We start from the raw sequence: 11,911 nt of genomic DNA, 5'->3' as shown, positions 1-11,911 counted from the left end.
GCATGTGCTGTCAGGCCGGTCCCGCGCCTGCGCGTGAAGCGCCCGAGCCCGAATTGGCACGCGCATGCGCGATGCGCACTTGTCGCCACAACCTGTGACTGCAGTGGTGTCACTGAGGGTGGGGAGCTCCGCCCACTGGGAATAGTTTAGGATAATGGGAGGCGGTGTGCTCTAGCTATAAAGTAGTAAGAGGGATTCATAAGTAAACGTAGACCAAATGTTCCCTCCTTCCCAATCTAGAACGAGAGGTCAAGGATATTGGTTGAGAGGCGGTAGATTTAAAACTGAGATGAGGAGGAACTACTCCTCGCAGCGGGTGGTGAATTATGTAGAACTCACTGCCCCATAGTCCGGTGGAGTCTGCATCATTAAATAATTTCAAAAGGGAAATATGATGTGGCGATGCCGGCGTTGGACTGGGGTGGGCACAGTAAGAAGTCTTACAACACCAGGTTAAAGTCCAACAGGTTTGTTTTAAATCGCTAGCTTTCGGAGAGCTGCTCCTTCCTCAGGTTAATGAAGAGGTAGGCTCCAGAAACAGAAGAAGGAAATAGATGGGACACCGTAGCACAGTGGCTAGCACTGTTGCTTCACAGCGGCAGGGTCCCAGGTTCGATTTCTGGCTTGGGTCCCTGTCTGTGCGGAGTCTGCGCGTTCTCCCCGTGTCTGCGTGGGTTTCCTCCGGGTGCTCCGGTTTCCTCCCACAAATCCCGAACGAGGCGCTGTTAGGTAATTTGGACATTCTGAATTCTCCTTCCGTGTACCTGGGGATTTTGACAGTAACCTCATTGCAGTGTTATTATTATTTCTGATTTTTAAAAAACGGGTTAAAGGAATAAGGGGAACAGGTGGGGACGTGGATTTCACACCAGGAAGAGATCAGCCATGATCTGTTTGAATGGCGGAGCAGGCTCCAACGTCCTCCACCTGTGCCTCCTTCTCCTATTTTGCCCATTGAGTCTGCACTGGCTCGTTGAAAGAACATACATTAATGATAACCATTCTACCCGGTAGATTCCTACCGGGTTCCTTCCCTGGTCAGTGTCTTACTGGCCGACCTTTTATATAATGGTTAATCGAGTCCCCCACCCCTCAGTGGGGAAGCTCGTTCTGCGAGGGCCACAGGAAAGATAATCATTCCCACCCCGTAAGTCCTTTGCAGGATATACATTACCCCCCCCCCCCCCCACAGCGCACCCAAGTCCGAAGACACTCTCAATGATCGGTGAGAGGAGGAGAAGGAGGCACAGGTGGAGGATGTCGGACTCTCTGCTGTTCTGGCAAATCATCATGTACTTGATGCACTCAATCTGTTGGTCTATACCTCGCCGGTGAACCTCGTCTGCGGCAGGAAAGCCATGGTGGACAATCGGAAGGAGACGGCTGAACTATTGAATCGGCATCCGAGACATTAGATGTCTGTGTTATGCTGAGATGCAGAAGCAGTCATGTATATAATGGTGTAAACGACCTCTGACCAGCAGGTGGCAGTGCAAATCTACCACGTGACTGTACCTCAAGGAGCTGGGAGATAGTCGTGTTAGTGGATAGTCGTAGTTGCAGTAGCTCGAGAATAATTTATCAGTATTAGTAGTTTCTAATATATTTCTCATAGTTATCTTTACCATGCATTTATTTTAGAATAAAACACTTTAACTAGTCAAGAACTAGAAGTTCTTCTGTGCATCATTCCTACCGGCCAAGCACCAGAACATAACATGCGTCTCTATTTCTGAATCCGAAGATACAATGATGGGCATGTCAGTGTCGACATAGATCGGAGGCATCGCAGGCTGGTTCAGCAATACAGTTGGAGGTTCCAGAACAGGTTTCTTCCAAGGAACCTCAAGAGAGAGCAAGCTCCGTGAGCGAATATGATCCAAATGCCATCTCATCAGTTGCCCCCAGACCCAAACTAGCTGACATCCCCTGATCTGCACCTTTCAGCTGGGTCTTTAACTGGGAGCTGTTCTCTGCCCATTTCTTTAACTTCAGTGTGCAGTACCTTGGTCATATTCCAGTTCTTTGCCCCTTTAACTTCAACCTTCCTGCTCTTTTCCTCCCCTGGTTTCTAGAATGATCAGTTCTTTAGCTTCTGGGATTTGCTTTCTTCCCCTTCCCCTTCCCCATGGTCCGAACTCTCGGCTGGCAGTTTCCGTGAGAGCTGCTTGCTTCGAAGATACCTGGTTCCAACTGATCCACAAGTGCTTATGGTTTTCAGTGTGGACCTCTGGTTGCTAAGCAACATCTTAGTTGTTTTTTTACCTCTATAATTGCTGTTACGTCGTAAACCTTTAATTACAATGCAGGCACAGTTTGAAATGAAACCAAAATCCACAGACATGCAGGCATTTTTGTTTAACATGAAGTGAACAAAAGATTTAACCCTTTCTTACCCAGACACACAAAACTAAACTTACTTAAAGCTGTACCCTATTTCGAATACCCAGAAATATAAATGTAGAACATTTAAAACTACCTGTTTCCTGCCAAATATTTTTACCAGGGTGGATTTTAGCACAATAAATTTAACCCCTTGTTTCACTCAGAAGATCCTGTCCTGTTATTTCTTTATCATCGGCATATAAGAGGGCAGCACAGTGGTGCAGTGATTAGCACTGCTGCCTCACGGCGGCGAGGACCCGGGTTCAATCCCGGCTCTGGGTCACTGTCCATGTGGCGTTTGCACATTCTCTTTGTGTCTGTGTGGGTCTCACCCCCACAACCCAAAGATGTGCAGGGTAGGTGGATTGACCACGCTAAATTGTCCCTTAGTTTAAAAAAAAGATTAAAAACTTATCTGCACCGAAGTAGATAAGGACACACTGAATTGGCAATTATATCTTTTTAAAAATTGAAAGCATCTGTTACAATGAAATGAGGAGATGGAACATTGGGAATCCATTCAATCTCTTGTCATGTGGTCGTAACAGGAACATAGAAAAACATTGACATTGCACTGTGGTAATAATGGGTAAAGCTTTACCATTGTTCAAAACACGATGCAACATCTTTGGATTGGAAGGTAATGGCTGGAGTTTGTTTTAAGAATCTGCATTGCAGGTGTAGTATCTTGCATGAGACTTACAGGGTGCGAATCGTTATCTTCCCCGTGGCCCTCACAGAGTACAAGCTCCCCCACAGAGGGGCAGGGGTTCACTATTGTATAAAATCTTGGCCAGTAAGGCACCAACCAGGGAAGGAACCTGGTAGGAATCTATCGGGTAGTGCGTATACCATTATTGAGAATAAATCTAAGTTCTTTATTTTACTCGTCTGGACTCCCCATGTCCCTATTAAACTGGCGATGAGGAGTAAACTGATTTGGTGTCAACCCTGCGACCTACTCGGCTGAGCCACCTCCATGATTTTCCGGGTGCAGGTTGGAATCAATTATTTTGCCATGCCTCTGTTTGGGTGGTTAGATGCATTTGACGCCGGTGTTGAAGACTAGAACCAGTACATTAAGACCATAAGACATAGGAGTGGAAGTAAGGCCATTTGGCCCATCGAGTCCACTCCACCATTCAATCATGGCTGATTTCAACTCCATTTACCCACTCTCTCTCCATAGCCCTTAATTCCTCGAGAAATCAAGAATTTATCAACTTCTGTCTTAAAGACACTCAACGTCCCGGCCTCCACCGCCCTCTGTGGCAATGAATTCCACATTGAGAGGATGCACTTCTTCTCCTGGGCCAACAACATCACAGAGAACGAGCAGCAGACGGTCATACTGCACACGTTGGGGGTGATTTGGAGTCTCACGTATCTGGCGATGGCAGGTTCACAATCGTTCGACCGACTGATGGCAATTGTGGTGCAACACTTTAACCTGACCCAGTCAGTGATCATTCAAAGGTATCATTTGCATACGGCAGAGAGGCCCCTCGGTGAGTGCGTCACCTAGTTCACATTGCGACTACGGAAGATAGCCGAGTTGTGAGTATGGAACTGCATTATCAGATATGCTCTGCGATCTTTTGCTCTTGACATATTCAGCATTTTTCGGTCAATGACTTGACATCCGCGTCCAAACCCGACCACCAGACGTAACTTCTCCCCGGCATCTTCAGTTTGGACACTTACGGGTGCCCGTTGTGAAATTCCTTTAACACATTCGCCTGGCCCTTTGAAGGCACTAATCTTTTCATCTTCAATAAATGTTTTAGGGCTAAATCCTCCGGTCTTGCCTACCACGGGAATTGTCACGAGTGGGACAGAGAATTTGACAGACAAGCTGTGGTGGACGTATTGCTACTACAATTCACCACTGTATTGTATTGTATTATGTTGATGCCCTTGTGGGCTCTGCCTATGGCTCCGCCCCCTCGGGGGAGGTATATAGATCTGCAGCCTGTAGGCGGCACTCCGTACAGAGCAGTCGCAGGCAGGCACAGATCTAGCTTACTAAAACCACTGTTCACTTCTACTAATCGTCTCGTGTGAATTGATGGTCGCATCACAAGCAAAGGATCAGTTGACCACAGGCGGGAATATCTGATCCCTAGCATTTAGAGTTAAGACTCGACTTTTGTTTCTGTTCATCCCACATTCCTGTAAACAACCAGGTGGCTATCTCTGTAGTCAAAATGGTTGACACCCATGTACTGCTGTACGAATTGACCAGATGATGCAAATGACTCTGACTGCCTACCTGTGTTGCTTTCACAATTTTTCACTCTTCAATGGGCGCACATGTACAACCAATGGCTTTGATTCAGGCCAAATCTTGGGTGCGACCTGACGGAAAGGTTTCTCGGTGTAATTTGTGGCGGGTTTTGCTGGGAGTTTCGCGTCAGCTGTCGCTGAGTTACTCACCGCTATCAACCACACTTAGTCACTTTTATGGACCCTGGGGAGTTTCTCCCTGTTCAAGCCCACACTTCGAATTATTTTCATCACTGGGGAGCTGAACTCGCTGGCCAGACTGGTTCCTCAGAGATCGGCCCACTGTTTTGAAAGGGTGCCCTGATCTCTAGGTTGGCTTGTAGGTTCCCCACACTCCCCTACACATACCCATGGGCAATGTCACACCCCCCCCCCCCCCCCACACACACACAAGGGCATTATCCCACCCCCTCCCAAGCAATGACCCCACTATGGGGTCGATGACTGCCCCCCTTTTCAGCCCTTCCCGCGCCCCCATTCAGGCCCCCCCCCCTCACCTTCCAAGACCCCCATCCTTCACCCCCTCAACCTTCCGGAGGCTCCTTCATATCCACCCTTCAGCCCCCAACCTTTACACCCCCTCCACCCTCCTTTCATAGGCTTCGCTCCCCAAGGCCCTGGCTCTTGGCAGTGCCACCCTAGTACCTTGGCACTGCCACCCTGGCAGTGCTCCTGCCGGCTTTGCAGTGTCACCCAGACACCTTGGCCGTGCCAGTGTGGCAGAGCCAATGTGCCAGCCTGGCAGTTCCAAGATGCCCGTATTCCAGTGGAGGGGCAGGGGGACACCCTGCCCTGTTCCTGACCACTCAGGAGCCTCCAATGACCTGGGAGATCCTCTGGTGCCGTTCCGCATGGTTTGCATTTGTGTGGACCAATACTGAACGGCGCCGGGCTGGGGACTCCCTAGTGGCATGTTAGATGCCGGGAACCCGGTCGATCGCGGATGAGCATGCCTAAGTGGATTTAAAACTGGCTTAGGCGCACCAGGCTTGGTCATGCCCATTGTGGGCAGGATCCTGATAGCGACGCCTCACGAGATCTGGGTGGATCTCGCAAGGAATATACTGGCTGCCGGGTAGCCCGCGGGAGGGATTTCCTTGCATCTGCTGGCAGCGTCGCGTTCCCTTTCGGGTGCAATGCGGCCGGTAGATTGCGCCCCTTATCTCCACGGTGATAGTGGATTGTAATTGGCTTTTAAACCGAAAGGAGTCTGGGTCTTTCCCAGGTATCCTGTTTTCAGTTGATTTTGCGGCTACACTGCTGAGTTTGTTGTGCTTTAATGTTTTAGGGCAAAGCGGACCAGAGGATATGGGAGGAAAGGAGGGATCAGGCAATTGAATGGCGGAGCAGGCTCGATGGGCTGAATGGCCTCCTCCTGCTCCTAATTTTATGTTTCTATGTCTTCAGAATCATATTGGATTTGAAACGTTAACTCTGGAAGGAATTTTACGCTGGTAGTGATTTACGGTCCCACTGAAGTCAATGGATATTTGAACGGTTGCCCCCTTTCATGGCTCCACTCCCCTCTGCGATGGACTGTACAATTTACCCCTACGTTTCTTTCGCCACAGATGCAGCCGGACCTGCTGAACTTTCCTGCACTTTCTGTTTTTGTATGAGTTCCTTGTGCTCTGCCTTTCCTTCGTTCTTCCCCTTTGCTCTGCAGCCTGGTTCAGCTTCGCCTACCCCTCGTCTGTGAGAATGACCAGATCCCAGTTTACTTTGGGGCGGGGGTCTGTGGGTTAACTCATAGTCATCTGTTGCCAGGGCTGCCTGCCGAGCTTTGGAAACTCTTAAGAGTGCTTCCACATAGACCTTAATGGAAAGGGGGAGTGAGTTATTTTAATCCTCGAGGAGAATTGCCTCTCTGAGGCTTTCATAGGTGGAACCTACCTTAAATCCTCACATCCATTGGTCAAAAGCATGTTGCTTGACTCTTTCAACCTTGACTTAAGTTTGATCAGGCAGTTTTCGGAGGCTTTGGAATTTCTGTCAGTATGCTTCAGGCACCGACTCCATCATAAGCACCTAGGATAGCCTTTATTAGTCACCTCATAATCTGCCAAAATCTCATCTGAGAGTCCAGAAATCCATTGTTGAAACAACAGAGCTGCAGAGAAAACATTGCTTGATTGACAGCTCAGGTGCTCTGATCTCTGCTGTCAATTTCACAATGTTTAGTTACACAAGGTTAAGTGGTATCAAGGGCTTGCGGATTCTGTTATTGATACTTTACAGTGTCTGGATGATTTACACTTTTATTGCCCTGTAGTGAAATGACTTTTATTAACTTAGTGGAAAGTAATGAATGAATGACATTTTAAAAAAGGTTTTTGTTATACAAGTCCTACTCTCAGCACAGGGTTCATTGGTTCTGTACAGTGTCTAGTGGATCAATGGGCATGGAAATGTTGTAGCTTGGCACTGGGGCTTGAGGGGCCATGGGGAGGGGGGGGGTGGAGGGGCTTTGCTTGGCATGGGACATGAGGGTCCATGGGGGTGGGCAGATAGGCAGAACTTGGCATGGGGGTCTGAAGGGCCTTGGGCTTGGGTGGCAGGGGTTTGGCATGGGGGCATGAGGGGCTATGGGTGTGGGTGGAAGGGGCTTGGCATGGGGGCATAAGGGGCCATGGGCGTGGCTGAATCTATTTATTTAATTTACCACGTCTGATAATAAGCTGGTTTCAAGTAGGTTTTTATTGTAATTCACAATGTGGAGGGATATGCAGGTACAGCCACCAGAGTGATATTTTAACAATCGTATGGAAATATGCTCCAAAATTATTTTCCAAAAATTACAGGGCCTTTACTTTGTTCTTGGCCCTGACATCCGTTTCATTTCTTCATCTGTACCTTTGCAGCCAGTGTTGAATTCCATACGTGCCACCAGCTCTGTTACAAAACTTTGTAGCAATCGTGCCCTCTTCTTGCCAATACTCAGGACAGCTTCATGGTCCACCACCTCATTGCTATCGTACACCCTCGTCACTTTATTGGTGATCAGCGAAAGCCCGAAGACCCGCAGGCCACAGTGTCTAGCAACAGTGACCTCAGGAACAGTGCTCATCCCTGTTGGATGGTAGGCAGCAGAAAAAGTGAGTTAAGAAACTTTCATTTCCAGCACAAATAAGCTACAAACACACGAGATTTCCACGGACTGGTTTTGATTGCCTGAGATGAGAGTCTCAGAGATATTGCAATACAGAAGGAGACTATTCAACCCACCAAATCTGTGCCAGCTCTCTGCAGTTCAGGCTTGTCCAACCTTTTCACTGAGAGCGGTGACATATATATTTCTTTCTGACTCTAGGGGCCGATGATGAACACACTTTGGAAATATAACATTTGGCACAACAATAAATTTCAAAAAAAAGTTGCTGGACAAAAGTAAAGTAATGTCGTAGCATTAATCTGATAGGTTACAAAAGAGTAACCAATAAAAATTATGAGGTGAGAGGGTTCAGTGTGTGTGTGTGTGTGTGTGTCTCCGGGTCACTCACAGTCTCAGGGTGCTCGCTCACTCACCCACACTCATTGTCTGTGGGTGCATGGCTATGTGTTGCTGTGGGGCCGTGAGTGAGTGAGTGAGTATTGGTGTACTTGTGTGGGAGTGAAGGAGTGTGTACGAGAGAGTGGGTGTGCCTTACACCCATTCTCACGATCCTCACTCACTCACACTCATTCACTCACTCACACTCATTCCCACATACACTTACTGCCATTCACACACTTACTCACTCACTGACCATGCACATTCACTGTTGCGCACATTCACTGTCGTGCACATTCACGTCGTAAACATTCACTGACACGCACATTCACTGTCTTGCACATTCACTGACACGCACATTCACTGACACGCACATTCAGTGCACATTCACTGTCTTGCACATTCACTGTCGCGCACATTCACTGACACGCACATTCACTGTCGTGCACATTCACTGTCGCGCACATTCACTGACACGCACATTCACTGTCGTGCATAATCACTGACACGCACATACACTGTCGTGCACATTCACTGACACGCACATTCACTGTCGTGCACAATCACTGACACGCACATACACTGTCGTGCACATTCACTGTCGCGCACATTCACTGTCTAGCACATCACTGTCGCGCACATTCACTGTCTTGCACATTCACTGTCTTGCACATTCACTGACACGCACATTCACTGTCTTGCACATTCACTGTCGCGCACATTCACTGACGCGCACATTCACTGACACGCACATTCACTGTCTTGCACATTCACTGTCGCGCACATTTACTGACACGCACATTCACTGTCTTACACATTCACTGGCGCGCACATTCACTGTCGCGCACATTCACTGATGTGCACATTTACTCACATGCACATTCACTGACACGCACATTCACTGTCTTGCACATTCACTGACACGCACATTCACTGACACGCACATTCACTGTCTTGCACATTCACTGTCTTGCACATTCACTAACACGCACATTCACTGTCTTGCACATTCACTGTCTTGCACATTCACTGTCGCGCACATTCACTGGCGTGCACATTCACTGTCGCGCATATTCACTGTCGCGCACAATCACTGATGTGCACATTCACTGACACGCACATTCACTGTCGCGCACATTCACTGTCATGCTCATTCAGTGGCATGCACATTTACTGTCGTGCACATTCACTGTCGTGCACATTCACTGTCGTGTACATTCACTGATGTGCACATTCACTGACACGCACATTCACTGTCTTGCACATTCACTGTCTTGCACATTCACTAACACGCACATTCACTGTCTTGCACATTCACTGTCGCGCACATTCACTGGCGTGCACATTCACTGTCGCGCACATTCACTGTCGCGCACAATCACTGATGTGCACATTCACTGACACGCACATTCACTGTCGCGCACATTCACTGTCGTGCTCATTCAGTGGCATGCACATTTACTGTCGTGCACATTCACTGTCGTGCACATTCACTGTCGTGTACATTCACTGATGTGCACATTTACTGACACGCACATTCACTGTCGTGCTTATTCAGTGGCATGCACCTTCACTGGCATGCACATTCACTGATGTGCACATTTACTGACACGCACATTCACTGCACATTCACTGTCTTGCACATTCACTAACACGCACATTCACTGTCTCGCACATTCACTGACGCGGACATTCACTGACGCGGACATTCACTGACGCGCACATTCACTGACGCGCACATTCACAGACGCTAACATTCACTGACACGCACATTCACTGACACGCACATTCACTGTCTTGCACATTCACTGACACGCACATTCACTGTCTTGCACATTCACTGTCTTGCACATTCACTGACACGCACATTCACTGTCTTGCACATTCACTGCACATTCACTGTCTTGCACATTCACTGTCGCGCACATTCACTGTCTTGCACATTCACTGACACGCACATTCACTGTCTTGCACATTTACTGTCTTGCACATTCACTGTCGCGCACATTCACTGTCGCGCACATTCACTGACACGCACATTCACTGACACGCACATTCACTGTCTTGCACATTCACTGTCGCGCACATTCACTGTCGCGCACATTCACTGACACGCACATTCACTGTCGCGCACATTCACTGTCACGCACATTCACTGACACGCACATTCACTGTCGCGCACATTCACTGATGCGCATATTCACTGTCTTGCACATTCACTGTCGCGCACATTCACTGCACATTCACTGTCTTGCACATTCACTGACACGCACATTCACTGACACGCACATTCACTGTCTTGCACATTCACTGACACGCACATTCACTGACACGCACATTCACTGTCTTGCACATTCACTGTCGCGCACATTCACTGTCGCGCACATTCACTGTCGCGCACATTCACTGACACGCACATTCACTGACACGCATATTCACTGACACGCACATTCACTGCACTGCACATTCACTGTCGTGCACATTCACTGACACGCACATTCACTGACACGCACATTCACTGTCTTGCACATTCACTGTCTTGCACATTCACTGCACTGCACATTCACTGACGCGCACATTCACTGACGCGCACATTCACTGCACATTCACTGTCTTGCACATTCACTAACACGCACATTCACTGTCTTGCACATTCACTGTCGCGCACATTCACTGTCGCGCACATTCACTGACACGCACATTCACTGACACGCACATTCACTGCACATTCACTGTCTTGCACATTCACTGACACGCACATTCACTGTCTTGCAAATTCACTGTCTTGCACGTTCACTGTCGCGCACATTCACTGTCGCGCACATTCACTGACGTGCACATTCACTGTCTTGCACATTCACTGTCGCGCACATTCACTGACACGCACATTCACTGTCTTGCACATTCACTGTCTTGCACGTTCACTGTCTTGCACGTTCACTGTCGCGCACATTCACTGTCTTGCACATTCACTGTCTTGCACATTCACTGACGCACACATTCACTGTCTTACACATTCACTGGCGTGCACATTCACTGTCGTGCACATTCACTGTCTTGCACATTCACTGTCTTGCACATTCACTGACGCGCACATTCACTGTCTTGCACATTCACTGTCTTGCACATTCACTGTCATGCACATTCACTGACGCGCACATTCACTGACACGCACATACACTGTCGCGCACATTCACTGTCTTGCACATTCACTGACACGCACATTCACTGACACGCACATTCACTGTCTTGCACATTCACTGTCATGCACATTCACTGACACGCACATTCACTGACACGCACATTCACTGACACGCACATTCACTGTCTTGCACATTCACTGTCGCGCACATTCACTGACACGCACATTCACTGACACGCACATTCACTGTCTTGCACATTCACTGTCTTGGACATTCACTGTCGCGCACATTCACTGACACGCACATTCACTGTCGCGCACATTCACTGTCGCGCACATTCACTGTCGCGCACATTCACTGACACGCACATTCACTGACACACACATTCACTGTCGTGCACATTCACTGACATGCACATTCACTGACACGCACATTCACTGTCGTGCACATTCACTGACATGCACATTCACTGACACGCACATTCACTGACACGCACATTCACTGACATGCACATTCACTGTCTTGCACATTCACTGTCTTGCACATTCACTGACACGCACATTCCCTGACACGCACATTCACTGTCTTGCACATTCACTGTCGCGCA

The 11,911-nt window shown here is 48.4% G+C and overlaps 1 protein-coding gene across 2 annotated transcripts in view; it reads right to left on the bottom strand.

Moving 5' to 3' along the window:
• Window positions 1–7,350: 7,350 nt before the first annotated feature.
• Window positions 7,351–11,911, bottom strand: part of pnp4a (purine nucleoside phosphorylase 4a) — a 70,245-nt gene continuing 65,684 nt past the window's right edge. For both annotated transcript variants that reach the window (XM_072515243.1, XM_072515244.1), the window contains exon 6: window positions 7,351–7,740. In XM_072515243.1, the coding sequence (XP_072371344.1) occupies window positions 7,478–7,740 (263 nt within the window). In that variant the 3' untranslated portion in view covers window positions 7,351–7,477. The remainder of the gene's footprint in view (window positions 7,741–11,911) is intronic.

The sequence above is a fragment of the Scyliorhinus torazame genome, chromosome 8 (assembly GCF_047496885.1).
Source record: "Scyliorhinus torazame isolate Kashiwa2021f chromosome 8, sScyTor2.1, whole genome shotgun sequence".
NCBI lineage: Eukaryota > Metazoa > Chordata > Chondrichthyes > Carcharhiniformes > Scyliorhinidae > Scyliorhinus > Scyliorhinus torazame.
Note: the sequence above shows the minus strand (reverse complement) of the source record. Positions and strands in the feature narration are given on the sequence as shown.